This window comes from Aquarana catesbeiana, linkage group LG07 (assembly GCF_042186555.1).
Source record: "Aquarana catesbeiana isolate 2022-GZ linkage group LG07, ASM4218655v1, whole genome shotgun sequence".
Lineage (NCBI taxonomy): Eukaryota > Metazoa > Chordata > Amphibia > Anura > Ranidae > Aquarana > Aquarana catesbeiana.
In genome coordinates this window covers 22,384,783-22,408,944 of record NC_133330.1, presented here as the reverse complement: position 1 = coordinate 22,408,944, position 24,162 = coordinate 22,384,783, and the positions used below count along the sequence as shown (strand labels likewise).

Here is a 24,162-nt window from a genome sequence, read left to right as displayed (position 1 = left end):
TTGTCTAACACAATCCAAAATCTTATGGAGAGCCTTCCCAAAAGCAATGTTAGTTTTTACGGCAAATTTTGATTTCGTTTTAGTCGTATTTTAGACATCTGCAATTGAAATGAAATTTTATTTTTGTTTTAGTTTTTGCCAAACTATGGCGAAAATATTTTCATCAACTAAATTAATACTGCCCGGAAGAGTGAAGGCTTTTACAGGAATAAAAGGGGTTGGGACAACTCCATTGTATTGTTATTATAGTGTAGCTATCCTGTGCAGTATCTAGTAGACCATGACAGATGTTTCTTCCTCAGGATTTCATCGCTTCCGGAGATCCAAAAGAGACCAAAAATCTGATCACCAAACAGGCGGACTGGGCCAGAAACATCCGGGAGCCAAAAGCAGCAGCTGAAATGTACATTTCGGCCGGAGAGCACATGAAGGCCATCGAACTGAGCGGGGACCACGGCTGGGTAGAGATGTGAGTTCACTTCTTACATATATACAAATACAAACTGGAGCTACCTGGATGCCCAACTCCAGGGGGGAAAAAAAAAGTTTTCCCTTGCAGTGGGGCTGCTCGTTTTTGTCTAGGTCAGGGATATGCAATTAGCGGACGTCCAGCTGTTGCAAAAAAACAAGTCCCATCATGCCTCTGCCTCTGGGTGGCTGTCAGAGTCTTGCTATTCCTCATGGGACTTGTAGTTCTGCAACAGCTGGAGGTCCGCTAATTGCATATCCCTGGTCTGGGAGTTGGGGAAAGTAGATATACTTACCTAATCCTCCGAATTCCCCCCCGAATCCCCCCCAGCACAAAACTGGTTCCTGCGGCTCCTGCCCCTCAGCGGTCTAGCAGGCTTGTTCAGTGGACTGTTCTGACGTCATCACGCCTCTGGACATGTGGACATCAGGAACAGCCCACCGCTGGATCATGGGGGAGCGCCGTTTTGCCGTTGGATCGGAAGATTGGGCGACTATAAGCTTTCTGTTCATCCCTGGACAAAACGAGCAGTTAACTCATGCATGGTGAGCACAGCCCTACTGCATTAGAGTCGGGCTTTAAAATAAATACTAGTCAAAAATCTACAGAGTTGCGCTAAATTAGTAATAAAGTGCACCCATATGATACAAACAATATGCGCCATCCAAATAAAATAAAGTCCAAAAAAAGTGAACATTGCAAAGTATAGAATGCTTGTCAATACATCTGCAATGTAACCACCATCCATCACCAAGAGTGAGATCTTGACTGGAGCACCACCACCTGAATCTGGACAAAATGCTCGCTTACCAGCTCAATGGGACCTCCGATCACAGAAGGTCAGCAACGCCTGTGGCTACACACCCAGCCAGGGCCTTTTGATGGCGTTTATCTGCTTCAGCCCCGGAAGATTTGGCTGCTGAATGACCGGGGCCATTTTTTGCGATTTGGCACTGCGTCGCTTTAACTGAAAATTGCGCAGTCATGTGGCGCTGTACCCAAACAAAATTGATGTCCTTTTTTTCCCCCACAAATAGAGCTTTCTCTTGATGGTATTTGATCGCCTCTGCAGTTTTGCGCTATAAACAAAGAAAGAGCGACAATTTTGAAAAAAACAATATTTTGTACTTTTTGCTATAATAAATATCCCCATTTTTTTTTTTTTTTTTTTTTTTTTAAAAAGCAATTTTTTTCTCAGTTTAGGCTGATATCTATTCTTCTACATATTTTTGGTAAAGAAAATCGCAATAAGCGTATATTGATTGCTTTGCGCAAAAGTTAAAGCGTCTACAAAATAGGGGATAGATTTATAGCATTTTATATTATTTTTATTTTTATTTTTTTACTAGTAATGGAGGCAATCTGCGATTTTAGGGGGCGATCAAGGGGTTAACTGTGTTCCCTGGGAGGTGATTCTAACGGAAGGGGGAGGGGACTGACTAGAGGAAGTGACGTATCGTGGTTCTTAGCTATCTGATAGTGAGCCTATACAGCTTTGTGTTCAGCAGCAGAACAGAGACTTCCCGTCTTGTTCCTGACATAGTGCTGCTTAGCCTTTCAGAAGAAGCTTTGTGTTTTTATCAATGAATACACAGCTTCCTCTGATTGGGTAAGGTGGAGAGCATTACATCATCCGCCTGCCTCTCCACCTCAGCCATTCAGAAGAAGCTTTGTAATTAACTGTAAGGTTTCTTGCGAATGGCTGAGCAGCACTTAACCCGACTCGGATTTGTTCTGGGAACCGGACAGGAAGTCCTCCATCCTGCAGCCGAAACACAGAGCTTTATACTGTATGTAGCTGAGGCTACATACAGTTTATACAGCATTCACAGCAGTGAATGAAATGGTTTGTTTAATCCAGGTTGGTGCAAATAAACTATTTTAACTGCTTCCTTCACATATTCCATGCTGTCACTGGCTACAGCGGGATTTTGTCAACAGGTCCCGCCAATGATTTAGGGCTGAGACCTGCTGATTGGCTGTAGCCAATTAAAGCACAGAGTCCTGTGTTTACATACACACAGGGCTCTATACACAGGTCAGCGTTCTGACTGTTTCTTCTCCCTGCAAAGCAGGTAAAAGCAACACAGCTTACTCAATCTTAGGCACACAGTTAACCCCTTGATTGCTCCTAGATGCAAAAGTGATACTAAAGTCTTGCATTTTTTTTTTTTATACTTGTTATACTTACCTGCTCTGTGTAGTGGTTTTGCACAGAGCAGCCCCTATCCTCCTCTTCCCGGGTCCCTCGCCAGCGCTCCTGGCCCGTCCTTCCTTCCCCCAGAACAAGCAGCTTGCTATGGGGGCACCTGAGCTAAGCCAATGCTCTGTGTGTCCATTCAGACATGGAGCTATGGCTTGGCCCCGCCTTTTCTCCACTCTCTCCTCTCTTACCTCTCTCTCCTCATTGGCTCACTGGCTTTGACAGCAGCAGGAGCCAATGGTGTTAGCTTTGTGTCTAAGCCAATCAGGAGGGAGCGTCACTAGCGGCGTCAGTGTCAGTTAGAGACCCTTCCAGATAGTGTCTGTTAGTGCCAGATTTCCCACCACCCTATCACAGTCCTATTGTAAGTCGCTGATCACCGCCGTTACCGCGTCTATAGCTATCACACCTATATTTCAGCTTTCATTTGGCTCCCCATTTCATCAGGTAAAAATAGTTGCGCTAATAAACAGTGCAAACAAATTATGAATTAGAAAAGCAAAAAAAACTCAATACGTGAAATGATGTATAACTCCTGTGTGATTAAAAAAATGCAAAAGTGACACATACAACTCAAGAGTCTCTTGTAAAGTAAAAAGTGAATAAAAGTGACTTTATAGAATATAGTCTTTCTAAAGATGGTAGGTATATCAAATTCTGCAATGATGCAACTGTGAAGAGAGATGAAGAATTCTCAAAGTTTTCAGCCACCACCAAGTGAAAAAGGTAGAATCCCTCTATGGTTCGAGGGGCAGAAAAAATGAATACTCTTACCTGAAGATGTGGACCTCCTATTATAGCGAGGTCATGTATGCCAGTAGATATAGCCCTCTGCAGGGTCTGAGGTGGGTCCTGGACCAAGATGCATGGATCAGCCACAGACGTCCTCCTCACTCACTGGCCACCATCCGCCCGCTTAATTCCAAAAATGTCAATCTCCCCAAATGAGCGTTGAGCAACTAAAGAAAATAAAAGCTCCAATGGTGCGTTATCATTTAAAAACACTGCTCATTTATTTATAAAAAGTTATCCATAAAATTGTACAATAATAGCTTAAGAAGCACTTGCCGGCAATAAAAATTTCAAACGAACGCCCGTTGTTCCGGGGTCACGTGAGGCGTGATGACGTCAGCGCATAGCACCACCCGACATGTTTCGTCATACGTGACGTCTTCCTGGGTGCCCCAGGAACCACAGTTGTATTTTCTTATCACACAGGAGTTATACATCATTTCATGTATTGAGTTTTTTATTTTGCATTTTTAATTCATAATTTGTTTGCACTGTTTATTAGCGCGACTATTTTTACCATTTTTGCACATGATTGTATCGCATGTTTGTGTCGCTGCTTTTTTACTTTCACAGGTTTATTGTCACTCAATAATATCAATAGCGCAGTATATACACTTTCAATTATCCCCCATTTCATCATAATATGAAAGAGCAAGCACATAAAATGTAAAATTTGCAAAAGTCACTGTAATGATTTAAAATTTTGTACTTGCTGAGAATATTCCATAGTTTCCTTTTTTGTACGCAGAATGTTCCCATTTCACTTCCCGAGTCCCTTTAACCCCATGCACTCTGTAACAGGTGTCAATGTTATTGGCCCCACATGGCCAGTTTCTGAAGGATAACGTCATATAGAAATGAATAGCAATGGAGCTCCGGAGGCGGACAACCTGATCTCACCTCTCGAAATAATTCTCTCTCCAGCAAGGCCGTGAAGTGTGGCAGGACATCCCGTTGACAGCACCTGCCGGCTGGGCATGATGGCAGCAGCTTAAATTACAGAGGCTCATAAATGACTTTCAGCTGGGCCCATTTCCTGCCTCTGTACCTGTCCAGCCCAGTAGAACAATCACATCGGAAATGTGGCGTGCACCAAAGTCCTTAGAGAGTTTTAATGTATAGGAAAACAAGTCCTTCTACCAAACATGTTGAAAACGTAATGTCCAGCCACCCATGACGTCCTGCGGTTATCTTTAGCCTTTTGTTTTGCTATCCACATACCTGGAAAACAGTTAAGGAACGTGGTAAGCAGGAAGTCCGCTATTTGCGGTCATTCAGAGCAAAAAAACAAAGTTGCAGTTTCCTGTGTTTACTCCTCCAGGGCTCATCTTTTCCACTTCCAGGATGAGAGGTCTTCTCCTGTATTACACATTCTGCTTCCTGGTCTCAAAAGCTCACACCTCTTTATAAAATATCCCCGACCTTCCTGTGTTTTTTATCTCCCATATCAGATCCATCTGAAGTGGTCAGCTGTGGACATTCTGCTGCTAAGGGACTTAAAAAGTCCCAGCGTGCTTTGCCAGACAGTAATGGTCACATCTTGTTGTGGAATCGCCATTTCCCGTGGTGATGTAATTGTGTCATGGTAATGTTTTGATCAGTCGGGTCTGAAAATGACTTGTCAAAAAAGAGGATTATCCCCCATGTGGGGTTTTTTAGCAGCCAACAGGGTTGGGAAAGAATGTATACTAAAATAGTAACGTAGTAAATAGTTTTTATTTTCACAAGGTATCAAAAAATGTATTGCTCTGGACATGAACAGTCAAAACATGAGCTGTAGTGCAAAAGTAATGAACAATAAAAACAGCGCCAATAACATGACAGTATGCAATAAAAAATGCACGATGACAAATGCACCATAGAAACAATAATACATGAGTCTTGTATGTAAGAAATGACGCGTTTCGACCCCAACGGGTCTTCTTCAGAGGATGTACGTAGACTGTACAAATATTGACATATATTAAAATAAAAAAAAAAGGAGAAAAAACATTAAACAGTATTTGTGATGTCTATATTTACCAGTCGCAATATATTAAGCCGTGGTAGCCTCCATAGGAAAAAACTCCCCTATACTTGATCCCAACGTCTCCCCTGGATTTAGCCCAGTCAGCAATTTATTGTTCATTACTTTTGCATGACTTCATGTTTCCCAATCCTGTTGGCTGCTAAAAAACCCCACATGGGGGACAATCCTCTTTTTTGACAATTTTATCGGGGTGCGCAGCTATTTTTTGTCTTTGCCCGCATGAGTGTTTTCTTCTTCTCAATTGAAAATGACTTGTTGGCCTTTTAGAACTTAAAGTCTGTATTGGGTTGGAATTTTGTGTTTCTTTAGATGTGCCATTAGCTAAAGTCATATCAAGACTTGTTATGAGGCCTTCATCTCGAGCTTTTGTCTGTGATGTACTTATTGATTTTTATTACAGGTATTTATATAGCACCATCAATTTATGCAGTGCTTTAATCATTTGTACATTGACATCAGTGCCTGCCCTCAAGGAGCTTACAATCTAAGGTCCCTATCTCGTGTACAGCCACTACTGTTTTTCATGTATGGAGCCCAGAAGTGGTGAGGCTGTCAGACCGTTCAGACTGTCTCCTTATGTTGTCAAACACAAGCACCCTCTATCGGAGTGCGATTCCTCTAACGGGACTTTAAAACGGGGTTACCTCTGATAAAGTAGAAAATAGTAGAAAATTTTTTGGTTTCTGTATAAAAGTATTGTAGTTTATTGGTTTAACATCTAAAAATCATTACACATGACCTAACCGTATGTACAATAAAATGGATGCATATAATGGGAAGAAACAATTGTATAGAAAAAATGACCAATTACAATGATACAGGTAAGTAAAGACCCAATGATCATAGAAACCCAACGTTTCGAGGTATGCAAAAGGGTTGACCTCTTCTTCAGGGGTAACGATAATTGGTCAAAGTGGGTGTTTCATCTAAAAAGTTAACAAACAAAGCAGAGCAAACATAAGTAAGTGAATCTCTCAGATATTCACAACAGGAGGCAGTAGAGAGCATTTAGTTTGCATTATACAGTTCAGTGCACATTCAAACAGTTGTTACATCATTGTTGAATTCTAGGCATATACAGACAGAAGATTCATAACCATACTGGCCCCATAGAAATCTTTCCCAAGGACATTTCCAGCATCCAGTGCGACTCAAGCAAAATGCCGTCCTTATGTTGTGGACACGCAAGGTGCTAGTCCCTGGAAGCCCATTCATGCTCCATATAAATTATAGAGAAGGAACATGAGTAAGCATCTCTGTATGTGAAACGCGTTAGCTATCCCTATTCTTCCATTGTATCTGATGACTTTTGTTGGATTTTAACAAATTTTGAATAAAGATGACCGTTTTCAGAGTGCAGCAGTCCGGGATTTCCTTGCTAACTTAGACTTGTGCACAGTCTGCACCTGTTTCCTATTGAGGGTGGAGGTTTTCCTTTACGTTCCACGGAGCTTGGAGAGCGGCATCACCTTTCCTATAAGGAACATAGGGACATGCACTGGTAGTATCATTTCCTTCAGCAAGTTTTATTGCACAAACAGTACATCTTCTTCGTCTCCACCTGAAGGACCACCTCACTAATGCATTTCACCCTGTGCAGCTTAGTTGTAGAGATGTACAGGTAAGCCCAAAAGGGTGAAACGTGTTAGTGTAGGTCCTTCAGGTGAAGGTGGGCAATATTTTTCTGTTTGAAATACAATTTGAAGGAAGGAAGTGATACTACCAGTGTGCAGCCCTGTGTTCCTTGTCTAGTGTTTATATGGAGCATGAATGGGCTCCAGGGACCCCCTGAACATGCAGGCACGTTCACTTCCGCCAAGCGGGCTATTTAAACCTGAGGTCTGCACAAGATTACTGCTGAATGATCTTTGGTCTTGCGCTTCTGTTCCTGATACCTCTATTCAGGGCCGGTCCTAGGGTCACAGGCGCCTGGGTGCAGAAATATTTCTGGCGCCCCCACACGGGCGTGGTCATCTTACAAACTCCTCCCCGCTTCGGCGGTGCTGCCCATTGATTCTAATGGCAGGGCACTTTAGGAGCGGTGCGCAATGGCGCCGCCCCCTCTCTCCAGACACTCCCCTCTGTGTATAATGCATTTATTGGCACAGTGGCTGCGTTTGTTGGCACAGTGGCTGCGTTTTATGTGCACAGTGGCTGCGTTTGATGGGCACAACTTAAAGGGTGAGGTCGAGGGTCAATTCCGAGCCTCCAGAACAGACACAGTGTCAGGCAGCGGCAGCCGGCAGGTGCTATGATGGTGCAGTGCAGGTGGACAGCTGCTCACCTCAGTCACTCACAGGCAGGCTCAGGCAGCTCTCTTCAGATATGCTCCGCTCCCCTCCCTCTGGCGGTGCGCTCTGAATGCTGGGGCGGCCGCGGCCTCTGACGTCACAGGCAAGTCAAATGACGTGAGTTCCACAGCTTCGGCGCCCCTCCTCTGCAGCAGCTTGCAGCGCCGGGGCGCGGTGCACCCGCCCAGGATCGGCCCCGTTTATTCCATTAAAAGTCGGGTATAATCCAAAAAGCAGCCCACACGTCTCATGAGTCCAAGCACCCCCTTCATCAGGATAAAGCCTGTACTTGTAATTCACGCTGGAATTAATGCAGTTGTAGGTCCACTTCACTTCTGGTTTGTTCACATTGTTGCCAGTCAAGCCCTGATGAAGAGGGTACTTGGACCCATGAAATGCATGGGCTACTTTTTGGATTGTACCCCTGGCTTTTAAATTATTAAAGTTTAGCTGCACCTCTTAGCAGTGGTGTGGCACTTCATTTTCAATTCTTGTTACATTATGCTACAAACCAAGGAGACTGTAGAGATCCTCTGGGGTGTAGCAAGCCTCCTGCCCAGGAACCAGATTAATTACACCAGGGGTCTCCAAACTTTTTAAACAAAGGGCCAGTTTAATGTCCTTCAAACTCCAGGGGAGGGGGGACCATGGCCAGTGGGAGTAGAAAATGTCCTGGCATAAGTGGGAGTAAACGGTGTCCTGTCTTTGGTATTAGGGGAATTAGTGCCCCATCGTCTGAGTCGGTGGGATGAATGGTGCCTCATCTTTGGAGTTGGTGGGCGGAATGGTGCCCCATCATTAGAATCGGTGGGAGGAATGGAGCCCCATCGTTGAATTGGTTGGAGGAATGGCGCCCCATCGTTGGAATCGGTGGAAGGAATGGTGCCCCGTCATTGGAATCAGTGAGAGGAATGGTGCCCCATCGTTGGAATTGGTGGGAGGCATGGAGCCCCATCGTTGGAATTGGTGGGAGGCATGGAGCCCCATCGTTGGAATTGGTGGGAGGCATGGAGCCCCATCGTTGGAATTGGTGGGAGGCATGGAGCCCCATCGTTGGAATCGGTGGGAGGCATGGAGCCCCATCGTTTGAGTCAGTTGGAGGAATGATGCCCCATCATTGGAGTCGGTGGGAAGAATGGTGCCCTATCATTGGAGTAGGTGGGAAGAATGCTGCCCCATCATTGGAATCAGTGGGAGGAATGGAGCTTCATCATTGGAGGAATGGTGCCCCATGGTTGGATTCGGTGGGAGGAATGGTGCCCCATCGTTGGAATCGGTGGGAGGAATGGTGCCCCGTCATTGGAGTCGATGGGAGGAATAGTGCCCCATCGTTGGAATCGGTGGAAGGAATGGTGCCCCATCGTTGGAATCGGTTCGAGGAATGGTGCCCCATGGTTGGAATCGGTGGGAGGAATGGTGCCCCATCGTTGGAGTCGATAGGAGGAATAGTGCCCCAAGGGCCAGATAAAGGCAAGTTTGGAGAGCACTGATTTACACCAATATAATATTTTACGATAACAATACAAGTAGGATAATCATACGGTTCCAGTATTATCAATCCACTATCCTCAACTTATTTCAGTGAGTGACAGGGTCACTTTAACACTTTTATAGGATTATCTACATTCTGTTGATCACTTTTATATATATATTAAAAAAAAAGGAACCTTTAAAATGACAGTCCGTTCTCTGTAAAGGTTTCAGTGTCTCCTTTTTGTTACACGGAGACCCTCTATCAGGTTACATCGCTGTGCTGTCTCCATTTATAAGCAGCTCTGCAGTTTGTACTTCTTTCTCTGCTCATAAAGCCATCTCTGGAGATTTATAGGTGAGTTTTAAGGGTAATAAAAATGAATGTGGAGCTGAATGATGGTGCGTTTCCTGGTAGCAAGGAAAAGGGAAAGGAGCCCCTAGGATTGCTCTCTGATTAACCTTCTGCGCACCGGAGCATTGTGGGAAATTCCTGCGCAGTCCTCTCTGTACACTTGTTCCTGAAATTAATCGATAGCTTTTGGTTGGTTCAATCGATCTTCCAAATTAAATGTTCTTTCATTTTTAGTTTATATTACAAAACATCTTTTTTTTTTTTTTTTTTTTTTTTTTTCTATTCATCTTAAAATGTATTTATTTACTAACTACAGCGAAGAAATGGAGGCGGAGGAATAGAAATTAAAATTTTGTACGGGAAAAAAAGGGGGAGAATTTACTAAAATGAGCAAGACGTTCACCATTTTTTGTGTATTTAACCACTTCAGTACCGGGTACTTTTACCCACCTTCCTGCCCAGGCCAATTTTCAGCTTTTAGCGCTGTCACACTTTGAATGACAATTACTCAGTCATGCAACACTGTACTCATATGGTATTTTTATCATAGTCTATAGAGCTTTCTTTTGGTGGTATTTAATCACCACGGCTTTTTTATTTTTTGCAAAATATACAAAAAAAGAAATTTTGAAAAAAAAGAAAAAATAGAAAATATTTTTTGCAAATAAATAATCTTTCTTCATTAATTTAGGCCAAAAAATATATTCTGCTACATTTCTTTGGTAAAAAATAACCCAAATCAGTGTATATTGTTTAGTCTGTAGGAAAGTTATAGAGTCCACAAACTATGGTGTATACACTCTATTACCAAAAGTATTGGGACACCTGCCTTTACACACACATAAACTTTAATGGCATCCCAGTCTTAGTCCGTAGGGTTCAATATTGAGTTGGCTCCGCCCTTTGCAGCTATAACAGCTTCAACTCTTCTGGGAAGGCCGTCCACAAGGTTTAGGAGCATGTCTATGGGAATGTTTGACCATTCTTCCAGAAACGTTTGTGGGGTCAGGCGCTGATGTTGGACGAGAAGGCCTGGCTCGCAGTCTCCGCTCTAATTCATCCCAAAGGTGTTCTAGCGGGTTGAGGTCAGGACTCTGTGCAGGCCAGTCAAGTTCCTCCACCCTAAACTCGCTCATCCATGTCTTTATGGACCTTGCTTCCATCTAATTCTGGTCACCAATCCTAAGGAGGGAGGTGCAGGAACTGGAGAGAGTCCGGAGAAGGGCAACAAGGTAATAAGGGGACTGGAGGACCTCAGTTACAAGGAATTGACTACAAGCATTAAACGTATTCTCTCTGGAGAAGAGACACTTGAGAGGAGATATGATGGCGATATACAAATACCTCAATGGCGATTCTGGCATAGGGAATAAACTATTCAGTCTTAGGAAGTATAAGACATGGGGGTCAGTAAATTAAAATGGAGGAGAAGCGGTTTAACCTTAACTGCTTGCCGACCAGGGACTGCAACATTGCAGCAAGCAGCCGCCGTCATTATAGTGCGGCAGGTTGGCACGGCTGCACGAATCACCGTAGGTGTACGTCGGCCGCTTTGAGAGCTATAGGGGTCAGGCGCACCCGCAACGCCAGAGCCGATGCGCATGGCCCGCGCCCGCCACCCGCGATCGCTCCTTAGGGAGCCAGAACGGAGATCTGTCAATGTAAACAGACAGATCCCCGTTCTGACAGGGGAGTAGAGAGGGATCTGCTGTTCCTAGTGATCAGGAACAGCGATCTCTCTCTACTCCCTGTCAGTACACTCCCCCCACAGTTAGAAACACCTCCCTAGGGAACACTTAACCCCTTGATCGCCCCCTAGTGTTAACCCCTTCCCTGCCAGTGACATTTATACTGTAATCAGTGGCTATTTTTTTAGCTCTGATCGCTGTGTAAATGTCAATGGTCCCAAAAAAGTGTTAAACGTGTCCGATCTGTCCGCCGAAATTTCGCAGTCCCGCTAAAAATTCGCTGATCACCGCCATTACTACCCTGTTTCCCCGAAAATAAGACCTAGCCTGATTGTCGGTGATGGCTGCAATATAAGCCCTACCCCCCAAATAAGCCCTAGTTAAAGTCCTTGTAGGTCTTATTTTCAGTGTAGGGCTTATTTTTGGGGAAACAGGGTAGGGCTTATTTGGGGGGGTAGGGCTTATATTGCAGCCATCACCGACAATCACGCTAGGTCTTATTTTCGGGGAAACAGGGTAGTAAAAAAAAAAAAATAATGATAAAAATTCTATACATATATCCCCTATTTTGTAGACGCTATAACTTTTGCGCAAACCAGTCAATAAACGCTTATAGCGATTTTATTTTATTTTTTTATCAAATATATGTAGAATACATATTGGCCTAAACTGATAAATAAATATATTTTTATATATATATATATATATATATATATATATATATGTGTGTGTGTGTGTGTGTGTGTGTGTGTGTGTGTGTGTGTGTGTGTGTGTGTGTGTATATATATATATATATATATATATATATATATATATATATATATTTATATAAATTTTTGGGGGATATTTATTATAGCAAAAAGTAAATATTGTGGGGGGTTTTTTCAAACTTTTCGCTTTTTTTTTTTTTTTTTTTGTTCATAATGCAAAATATAAAAACCACAGAGGTGATCAAATACCACCAGAAGAAAGCTCTATTTGTGGGTAAAAAAGGACATAAATTTTGTTTGTGTACAACGTCGCACGACCGTGCAATTGTCAGTTAAAGCGACGCAGTGCCATATCACAAAAAATAGCCTGGTCATTAAGGGGGTAAATCCTCCCGGGGCTGAAGTGGTTAAACTGGGTAGGCAGTTTTTCACTGTCAGGGCGCTAAGGATGTGGAATTCACTTCCACAATCGGTGGTGTCAGCAGGAAGTATTGATTAGTTTTAAAAAGCTCTTGGATGTGTATCTTAGTGAGCACAGTATACAGGGAAGCTGGGAAATGATTACGAACATGCACACCTACACAGTTTGAACTGGATGGATTGGTGTCTTTATTCAACCTTACCTACTATGTAACTATGGTTGGCTGCAAGAATATGATGTGCAGCAAACGGTCTATGGCAGCAAACTATAAAAATCTGCTTTTAGCTGCTTGAAGTCCGAGGACTAAAGAATCTAGATTCCTGCTTGCTTTCTGCAGAACACACACCATCGCTGTTACAGTTTGTTATGAGGTTAATGTTTATATTTACTTTCCAGGTTGATCGACATCACGCGGAAGCTGGACAAGGCCGAGCGGGAACCGCTGTCAAAGTGCGCTTACTATTTTAAAAAGCTGCAGCACCATGGCTACGCAGCTGAGACTTACATGAAGATTGGGGATCTGAAGGCCTTGGTTCTTCTTCATGTGGAGACACAGCACTGGGATGAGGTAAGTGATCACTGCTGTGCTCATAGGGCATTGTATCCAAAATTAGGAAACCTATATGTTTGACAGATAAATTCCAGGTATGGATATTTTTTACATAGTTACATTGGTCTAACTTTGGGTCACATTGGTCATAGGTGACGTTTTCAGTCACCTATGACGAAACGCGTCTGGGAGGGCACGCACTGACGTCACCACGCTGTTCAAGAGGAGGACGGGCTCCTGTGTTTGCCGGGCGGCATTTGTTTTTATGCAATTTCTGCCTTTTTATATGTAAGTGCATTACTAACTTTTTTTATTAAATGGTTAAAATGGTATCGCGCTATGGTCAGTTTTTCTTTTTTTCTGAGCCCATCCTGAGTACACCTCAAGTACGGCTACGAATTTGTGAAACGCTTAGGGGGTTGTCAGCCAAAAGGTCCGGTTCCTGTGTGTGTGTCCAGTGGTCATCATTGCAAGCTAAAGGCCGCGGCTGGGTTACAGCCAAACGCCCTTTTTGCTTGTTATCTGGTAAGCAGGCCTTTAATACGGTGGTCGGGCACTTTTTTCAATGTGTGGAGTCACTGTGGTGGTATTGGAGGGCTGAATATATGGACTATTGTTTTCACTAATGTTAATATACACATTGTTATTGGTGCAGCTCTCCTCTATTTTATCTGTCTATGTTTGTGTGTATCCCACATTTGAGCTACTGCCTTTGTTGGTTTCACTATTTAATAATCTAAGTCTAGCGCAGTTTTTCTCTTTTTCTATGCTGGAAAAGGTATTGTTCCTCACCAAACTGTTCTTGGATGATTGGGAGAAGTTGCTCTCGGAGGATGTTCTTGTACCATTCTTTATTCATGGCTGTGTTCTTAGACAAAATTATGAGTGAGCCCCCTCTCCCTTGGCTGAGAAGTAACCCAACACATGAATGGTCTCAGGAGGCTTTACTGTTGGCATGACACGGGACTGATGGTAGCGTCACCTTTTCTTCTCCGGACAAGGCTTTTTTCAGGATGCCCCACACAATCAGAAAGAGGATTCATCAGAGAAAATTACTTTACCCCAGTCCTCACCAGTCCCATCCCTGTACCTTTTGCAGAATATCAGTCTGTCCCTGATGTTTTTCCTGGAGAGAAGTGGCTTCATTGCTTCTTGACACCAGGCCATCCTCCAAAAGTCTTCTCCTCACTGTGCCTGTAGATGTCTCCACATCTGCCTGGTGCCATTCCTGAGCAAGCTCTGTACTGGTGGTGCCCCCGATCCCGCAGCTGAATTAACTGTAGGAGACGGTCCTGGCACTTACTGGACTTTCTTGGGCGCCCTGAAGCCTTCTTCACAAATGAAGTGGAAATGTTTTTTTATGGGATTAAGTTAATTTTCATGGCAAAGAGGGACTTTGCAGATAATTGCTATTCATCCGATCACTCTTCATAACATTCTGGAGTATATGCAAATCTCCATCATAAAGACTGAGGCAGCAGACTTTGTGAGAATTATTATTTGTGTCCTTCTCAAAACTTTTGGCCTCCTCTGTCTACGCTTAAAGTACAACTAAAGCCAAAACTTTTTTTGTTTTGGATAGAGTGGAGCACGATTAGAACACCTGTCAGTTTTATTTTTTATTGTTTTGCTGTCTGTGCTCCCCGTTAAAGACATTCGCCCTCTCCATTTGTCCGGTTTACCGATATCATTAAAAGTAAAAGAAAACTAAAAGAAAACTTTTGCGTGTTCTCTATTTGTTAAAACCAAATAAAAACTATTGAAACAAAAAGTATTAATATCCGAGGTCCTGGAATGGGATGTCCAACAGGCTCATATAAGTGTGGCATGCTGTCCACAGACTTTTGGCCATGTTGTTAATGCTCCTCGGGATGGAGGGTTAAAGCCGAATAGACAAAGCAAAAGGGGTTATTCCTGGAATGTTGGTGTGTAACACACTTTTCGGTTCCTGCACTTCCAGTTTTTATAGCAGCTAATTTTTAGAAGCTAATGTAATGAAAAGTGTCTGTATTGTCCAAATGAACCAGACACTTTCCATCTGTCATTTTTCTGGTAGAAATTTAGAAAGTCAGCAAATCGTTCTGCTGGCAACTCTTCAGTCACAAGTTCTTTCTTTAATAAATCCTGAATAATAATAATTGGCACTGTGTGTTTAGACTAAACAGCAGGGCAGCCATTTGTTTTGCTAGTCTGCGGCTTACATGCTTTATTTAAATTCTCAGGCCTTCCTCCTGGTAGAGAAATATCCAGAATATAAGGACGAGGTATATGTCCCATATGCCCAGTGGCTGGCAGAGAATGACCGCTTTGAGGAAGCTCAGAAGGGTAAGTAAACCTTTTTAAATTTTATTATGTGTGTATGTGTGTGTTATATATATATATATATATATATATATATATATATATATATATATAAAATATAAACACAGTATCTTACAAAAATAAGTACACTCCTCACATTTTTGTAACTATTTTCTTCTATCTTTTCATGTGACAACACTGAAGAAATGACACTTTGCTACAATGTAAAGTAGTGAGTGTACAGCTTGTATAACAGTGTAAATTTGCTGTCCCCTCAAAATAACTCAACACCCAGCCATTAAAGCAGGGGTCCACCCACACCGCCAAAAAAAAAAAAATATTAAAAGCCAGCAGCTACAAATACTGCAGCTGCTGACTTTTAATACATGGCCCAGGGTCCAGCGATGTCGGCAGGCGACGCCAAGAACCCGCTCGGTTCTCGGCAGCTGCCGCCATCCTAGGTGAGGGAATCGGGAAGTGAAGCGTTGCGGCTTCACTTCCCGGTTCCCTACTGCGCATGCGCGAGTCACGCTGCTCGTCCCAAGTGGTCCCCGCTCTCTCCTGGGAGCTGTGTGTTTCCCAGGAGACAGCGCGGTGGGGACGGGAAGAGGCGTAGACTACCATGGGAGTCTATGCCGGAAGTGGGTGCAAATACCTGTCTTAGACAGGTATCTGTACCCCCCTCCCCCCTGAAAGGTGCCAAATGTGACACCGGAGGGGGGAAGGGTTCCGAAAAGCGGAAGTTCCATTTTTGTGTGGAACTCCGCTTTAATGTGTAAACCGCTGGCAACAAATGTGAGTACACCCCTAAGTGGAAATGTCCAAATTGGGCCCAAAGTGTCAATATTTTGTTTGGCCACCATTATTTTCCAGCACTGCCTTACCCCTCTTGGGCATGGAGTTCACCAGAGCTTCACAGGTTGTCACTGGAGTCCTCTTCCACTCCTCCATGACAACATGACAGAGCTGGTGGATGTTGGAGACCTTGCGCTCCTCTACCTTCTGTTTGAGGATGCTCCACAGACGCTCAATAGGGTTTAGGTCTGGAGACATGCTTAGCCAGTCCATCACCTTTACCCTCAGCTTCTTTAGCAAGGCAGTGGTCATCTTGGAGGTGTGTTTGGGGTCGTTATCATGTTGAAATACTGCCCTGCGGTCCAGTCTCTGAAGGGAGGGGATCATGCTCTGCTTCAGTATGTCACAGTACATGTTGGCATTCATGGTTCCCTCAATGAACTGTAGCTCCCCAGTGCCGGCAGCACTCATGCAGCCCCAGACCATGACACTCCCACCACCATGCTTGACTGTAGGCAAGACACACTTGTCTTTGTATTCCTCACCTGGTTGCCCCCACACACGCTTGTCACCATCTGAACCAAATAAGTTTATCTTGGTCTTATCAGACCACAGGACATGGTTCCAGTAATCCATGTTCTTGGTCTGCTTGTCTTCAGCAAACTGTTTGCGGGCTTTCTTGTGCATCGTCTTTGGAAGAGGCTTCCTTCTGGGGTGACAGCTATGCAGACCAATTTGATGCACTGTGTGGCGTATGGTCTGAGCACTGACAGGCTGACCCCCCCACCCTTCAATCTCTGCAGCAATGCTGGAAGCACTCATACGTCTATTTCCCAAAGACAACCTCTGGATATGATGCTGAGCACGTGCACTCAACTTCTTTGGTCGACCATGGCGAGGCCTGTTCTGAGTGGAACCTGTCCTGTTCAACCTCTGTATGGTCTTGGCCTCCGTGCTGCAGCTCAATTTTAGGGTCTTGGCAATCTTCTTATAGCCTAGGCCATTTTTATGTAGAGCAATGATTCTTTTAGTCAGATCCTCAGAGAGTTCTTTGCCATGAGGTGCCATGTTGAACTTCCAGTGACCAGTATGAGAGAGTGAGAGCGATAACACCAAATTTAACACACCTGCTCCCCATTCACACCTGAGACCTTGTAACACTAACGAGTCACATGACACCAGGGAGGGAAAATGGCTAATTGAGCCCAATTTGGAAACTTTTACTTAGGGGTGTACTCACTTTTGTTGCCATCAGTTTAGACATTAATGGCTGTGTGTTGAGTTATTTTGAGGGGACAGCAAATTTACACTGTTATACAAGCTGTACACTCACTACTTTACATTGTAGCAAAGTGTCATTTCTTCAGTGTTGTCACATGAAAAGATAGAAGAAAATATTTACAAAAATGTGAGGGGTGTACTCACTTTTGTGAGATACTGTATATATACATACATAGTGCATATGGAAAGTATTCACAGCGCTTCACTTTTCCACATTTTGTTATGTTACAGCCTTATTCCAAAATGGATTAAATTCATTGTTTTCCTCAACATTCTACAAACAATACCCCATAATGACAACATGAAAGAAGTTTGTTTGAAATATTTGCAAATTTATTAAAAAATGAAAAAAATCCCATGTACAGTACATAAGTATTCACAGCCTTTGCCATGACAGTCAAAATTGAGCTCAGGTGCCTCCTGTTTCTACTGATCATCCTTCAGATGTTTCTACAACTTGATTGGAGTACACCTGTGGTAAATTCAGTTGATTGGACATGATTTGGAAAGGCACACACCTGTCTATATAAGGTCCCACAGGTAACAGTGCATGTCAGAGCACAAACCAAGCCATGAAGTCCAAGGAATTGTCTGTAGACCTCTGAGACAGGATTGTATGGAGGCACAGATCTGGGGAAGGGCACAGAATTTTTTTTTTGCAGCATTGAAGGTCCCAGTGAGCACAGTGGCCTCCATCATCCATAAATGGAAGAAGTTTGGAACCACCAGGACTCTTCCTAGAGCGGGTCCGTTGGCCAAACTGAGTGATCGGGGGAGAAGGGCCTTAGTCAGGGAGGTGACCAAGAACCCGATGGTCACTCTGACAGAACTCCAGCGTTTCTCTGTGTAGAGAGGAGAACCTTCCAGAAGAACAACCATCTCTGCAGCACCCCACCAATCAGGCCTTTATGGCAGAGTGGCCAGGCAAAAGCCACTCTAAAAGGCAGTAAAAAGGCACATGACAGCCCGCATGGAGTTTTCCAAAAGGCATCTGAAAGACTCTCAGACCATGAGAAACAAAATTCTCTGGTCCGAAGAAACAGATTCAACTCTTTGGCCTGAATGGCAAGTGTCATATCTGGCACTGCTCATCACCTGGCCAATACCATCCCTATAGTGAAGCATGGTGGTGGCAGCATAATGCTGTGGGGATGTTTTTCAGCGGCAGAAACTGGGAGACTAGTCAGGATCGAGGGAAAGATGAATGCAGCATCCTTTCATCAAGGATGAGACATCCTTGATGAAAACCTACTCCTGAGCACTCTGGACCTCAGACTGGGGCGAAGGTTCATCTTCCAACAGGACAACGACCCTAAGGACACAGCCAAGATACCAAAGGAGTGGCTACGGGGCAACCCTGTGACTGTCCTTGAGTGACCCAGCCAGAGCCCAGACTTGAACCCAATTGAAATTCCCCAAAAATAGGTGTGCCAAGCTTGTAGTATCATACTCAAAAAGACTTGAGGCTGTAATTGGTGCCAAAGGTGCTTCAATAAAGTATTGAGCAAAGGGTGTGAATACTTATCTACATGGGATTTTTTTTCGTCTTTTTCTTTTAATAAATTTACAAAGATTTTTAACAAACTTCTTTCATGTTGTCATTATGGAGTAATGTTTGTAGAATTTTGAGCAAAGCAATGATTTCATTCCATTTTGGAATAAGGCTGTAACCTAAAATGTGGAAAAAGTGAAGCCCTGTGAATACTTTCCGGATGCACTGTATATATATCATGTGTTCAGTATAATATAAAATTGGGTTTTGAAAGCTACACTTGTCTCTTCTGTACCGCAGCCTTCCACAAAGCCGGTCGCCAGGATGAAGCTGTCCGAGTGCTGGAGCAGCTTACCCATAATGCCGTAGTGGAAAGCAGGTTTAATGACGCTTCTTATTATTACTGGATGCTGTCCATGCAGTGTCTGGAAATTGCACAAGGTGCGTAGAAATTTTGTTGAAATGATTTGTTTACTAGAAATGTTGCCCTAAAATGATCTAATGTTAGCTGAAAAAGAGTAATATAAAGACATCCAATATATTATGATTTGTTTTTATTTATTTATTTTTTATCCACCTATCTAAGAAATATAATTAACCACTTCAGCCCCAGAAGATTTTACCCCCTTCCTGACCAGAGCACTTTTTGCGATTCGGCACTGCGTCGCTTTAACTGACGATTGCGCAGTCGATGCGACGTTGCGCCCAAACAATATTGATGTCCTTTTTTTCCCACAAATAGAGCTTTCTTTTGGTGGTATTTGATCACCTCTGCGGTTTTTTATTTTTTGTGCTATAAACAAAAAAAGACCGACAATTTTGAAAAAAAAGCATTATTGTTTACCTTTTGCTATAATAAATATCCCCCAAAAATATATAAAAAAACAAGTTTTTTCCTCAGTTTAGGCCGACATGTATTCTTCCACATATTTTTGTTTAAAAAAAAAATCGCAATAAGCGTATATTGATTGGTTTGCGCAAAAGTTATAGCGTCTACAAAATAGGGGATAGTTTTATGGCATTTTTATTATAAATTTTTCTATTAGTAATGGCGGCGATCTGCGATTTTTTTTTTTTTTTTTTTATCGTGACTGAGACATTATGGCGGACACATCGGACACTTTTGACACTATTTTGGGACCATTGTCATTTATACAGCGATCAGTGCTATAAAAATGCACTGATTACTGTGTAAATGACACTGGCAGGGAAGGGGTTAACCACTAGGGGGTGATGAAGGGGTTAAGTGTGTCCTAGGGAATTAATCTAACTGTAGGGGGGAGGGGCTACCTTGGACATGACAGCGATCACTGCTCCCGATGACAGGGAGAAGTAGATCTCTGTCATGACACAAGGCAGAATGGGGAAATGCCTTGTTTACATAGGCATCCCCCTGTTCTACCTCTCCACACCGCAATCACGGGCCGCCGGAGAACATCGAGTCCGAAAGGCGGAAAATTTAAAGGGCCATACCTTTTGCCTGCCTGTTCCATTCTGCCGACGTACATCTGTGTGCGGCGGTCAGCAATATGATCACCGCTCAGTTCTGTGGATGGGTCAGCTCCTGTCACTGCACGCTGAAATCTATACATTTTCTATTATGGTGTTATATACATTTTATTGATAGGAGTGCAGTGCTGTTCTGGTGACCACACAGGAAGAAGGGGAAAATCTGGTACACAAACAGAAACATGACGGGGGTTCTAGTCCTTGTCCACGCTATACACAATTGAAAATAGTTTGGCTACAAGCTTAGTAACTTACAAACTTAGAAAAAAACAAGCAAATACATTGCAATAACTTAAACCTGAACTCCAGGCAAACAGCTGAATACATATAATAAATACATACAGTTGTGTGAAAAAGTATTTGCCCCCTTTCTGATTTTTTTTTTTTTTTTTTTTGCATATTTGTCACACTTAAATGACTTGGATCATTAAACAAATTTTATTATTACACAAACATAACCCGAATAAATACAAATTGCAGTTTTTTCAATGATGGCTTCATTTATTAAGGCAAAAAAGGCTGTCCAAACCTGCCTGGCTTTATGTGAAAAAGTAATCGCCCCCTAAACCTAATAACTGGTTGTGCCACCCTTGGCGGCAACAACTGAAATGAAGAGTTTGCGATAACTGGCAAGGAGTCTTTCACATCGCTGTGGAGCAATTTTGGCCCACTCTTCTTTGCAGAATTGTTTTCATTCAGCCACATTGGAGGTTTCTTTTCAGCATGAACGGCCCGTGTGAGGTCATAATACAGCATCTCAATTGGATTTAAGTCCGGACTTTGACTAAGCCACTCCAAAACCAACATTTTACTTTGTTTGAACCATTTGGAGGTGGACTTGCTGTTGTGTTTCGGATCATTGTCCTGCTGCATAACCCAAATGCACTTGAGCTTGAGGTCAGGAACTGATGGCCGGACATTCTTCTTCAGGATTTTCTGGTAGAGCTCAGAATTCATGGTTCCATCAATTATGGTAAGTAGTCCAGGTCCTGAAGCTGCAAAGCAGCCCCAGACCATCACGCTACCACCACCATGTCTGACTGTTGGTAGGATGTTCTTGTTATGAAATGCTGGATTAGTTTTATGCCATAACGAGACGCACACCTCCCAAAAAGTAAAATTTTTGTCTCATCAGTCCACAGAATATTTGCCTAAAAGTCTTGGGGATGATCAAGATGTTGTTTGGTAAATGTGAGATGAGCCTTTGTGTTGTTTTTGGTCAGCAGCGGCTTTGGCCTTGGAACTCTCCCATGGATGCCATGTTTGCCCAGTCTCTTTCTTGTTGTTGAATCCATGAACACCTGAGGCAAGCGAGGCCTGCAGTTCTTTAGATGATGTTCTGGGTTCTTTTATGACCTCCTGGATGAGTCGTCGTCGTGCTCTTGGAGTCATTTTTGAAGGCCGGCCACTCCTGGGAAGGTTCACCACTGTTCCATGTTATCGCCATTTGTAGATAATGGCTCTCTCCGTGGTTCATTGGAGTTCCAAAGCCTTAGAAATGGCTTTGAAACTCTTCCTAGACCGATACATGCTTGTTTCTAATTTTGTTCTTGATTTTTTTTGTGGCATGATGTGTGGCTTTTTGTGATCTATTAGCGTGCTTCACTTTGTCAGACATCTTCTATTTATGTGATTTCTTGATTCAACAGGTCTGGCAGTAATCGGGCCTGGGTGTGGCAAGTGAAATTTAACTCGGCTTTCCAAAAAAATTGTGGTTAATCACAGTTCATTTCATGATTCAGCATGGGAGGGGGCAATTACTTTTTCACATAGGGCCAGGCAGGTTTGAACAGCTTTTTTCCCTTAATAAATGAAATAATAATTTTAAAAACTGCATCTTTGGATTTACTCGGGTTATCTTTGTGTAATCTTAAAATTTGTTTGATTATCTGAATCATTTAATTGTGATAAATATGCAAAAAAAAATAAAAAATCAGGAAGGGGCCAAATACTTTTTCACACAACTGTATATGGGAGCTGTCTTTTCTGCCAAAGGAATTGTTTTTTAATCCATCCACCCCTGAGATTTACTTCACATTTCTGCCGCACAGCGCAGCCCTGTTTGAAACCCACCCCACAACGGCGAGGCCGAATCTGACCATAACGTTCTCCCTCGGTGCTTTGCAGAGCGTCGGATAATGCCTCCGACGCTCTGCGCATGCGCTGTGTTGACGTCACGCCAGCTGATCAACATATCAGCTGGGGTGATGTTGTGCCCTGCGCATGCACAGACCCGTCTGAGGCACTATCCGACGGGGGGCATTATTTGATATTATGCAATAAGCAGCCGATGGGGGCGGGGGGTGTTTACATTCCGTGGTCGCAATGCTTCACTTCGCACCCACAGGAAAAAAATACCAAAACATAGCAATCTGTGGGCGGCAAGCCCATTGACCATGACCCATGTGGGGGAACGGGGAAGTGCTGTAAACGCCTCACGCAAGGCACATGTTTGTGCAGCGTTTATTGGGAAAAATGGGGTTAAGGAGGCAGCTGTTAATCACCTTCTGAAAAGCAATCTGAACACCAATCTCGCTTCAGAGGAGAGGCAGATTTAAACAGCACATCTAAATCCACCCATAGGGACATATTTATAGAGCAGTGAATCTGACATTCAGCAAACATTCTCTGCAGGTGAGCTTTGTAGGTCCATGCGTTTTTTTAAATGACAGCGATTGATTCTCCACCAGAGAATGTTTGGTGAAAGTCAACTTCACCATTTTGTAAATAAATAGTCCACTTAGTTGCAGTTACAAGGAATTGTACAGCACAAGCTTTGCACAAAATCTTTTTTTCTATTTGTGATCAGAGGCTTTGTAATGTCACTCTTTGACTTATCACACTGAATCCAAAATCTGCAGGCTATATAGGAAGCTGCATGTTGTGTTAATGATTCACTGTTGACTTCTTCCTGCAGATGAAGAGAAGAAACAGGAAGCCATGTTACAGAAGTTTCACTATTTCCAGCATCTGGCCGAGCTCTACCATGTCTACCACTCCATACAGAGATATACAGTTGAGTATCTGACTATGAAAAAAAAAAACAAAGGGGACCTATGACTGACCCAAAGCCCCCCAAATCCCTCATTTCCTTTTGCCATATTCTGCCCTTATTATGCATCAGAAGTTTCTATGTTTTTCAAAGATAATACAGTTCAATGGAAGAGGGGAAGAAAGGTTTTATATTAATGAACAGCTGCTTACCCAAGTCCCAGTGCAGCTAGAGCACAGGGCGTACCCAGAGGAGCCTCCCGCGGCAACTGGGGAGATTGACAAGGCAGGGGGCTGGAGTCTGGGTGGACTTTTCATGTCTGTCTACATATTCAATTTGTATGTTTTCTGTACTGTACCGAGATAGTCCACTTGCTCCTTTGCCTTTGGTGAACCTCGATAGGGGACCAGGTTCCCAAAAATCTCTATTCCACTAATTTTTAGTATTTTTAATTTTTTCATACTGTTATTAGTTTTTATACATATGGTTATCTATAGAGGCCACCCCTTTTGTTTTAATATGTATGATACAAGGAAATCATATCCCCCTTATGTATTTATTCATGGTGATCATATTCCTCTTTATGTATGATACAAGGAAATCGTATCCCCCCTTATGTATTAACACATAGTGATCATATCCCCCTTTAATCTCCTCTTCTCAAGAGAGAATACAGTAAATTTGGCTCCTCTAATCTTTCCTCATAGCTGAGCTCCTCCATGCCTCTTATCAGTTTGGTTGCTCTTCTCTGCACTTTCTCCAGTTCCCCGATATCCTTTTTGTGAACTGGTGCCCAAAACTGAACAACATATTC

The 24,162-nt window shown here is 43.1% G+C and overlaps 1 protein-coding gene across 1 annotated transcript in view; it reads left to right on the top strand.

Annotated features, from left to right (window-relative positions):
• Positions 1-24,162, top strand: part of IFT122 (intraflagellar transport 122) — a gene marked incomplete in the record, with an annotated part of 109,271 nt that overhangs the window by 48,515 nt on the left and 36,594 nt on the right. Inside the window, 5 exon segments of the mRNA XM_073591881.1 lie at positions 303-469; positions 12,825-12,996; positions 15,201-15,303; positions 19,148-19,288; positions 23,274-23,376. Coding sequence (XP_073447982.1) covers positions 303-469; positions 12,825-12,996; positions 15,201-15,303; positions 19,148-19,288; positions 23,274-23,376 — 686 coding nt within the window.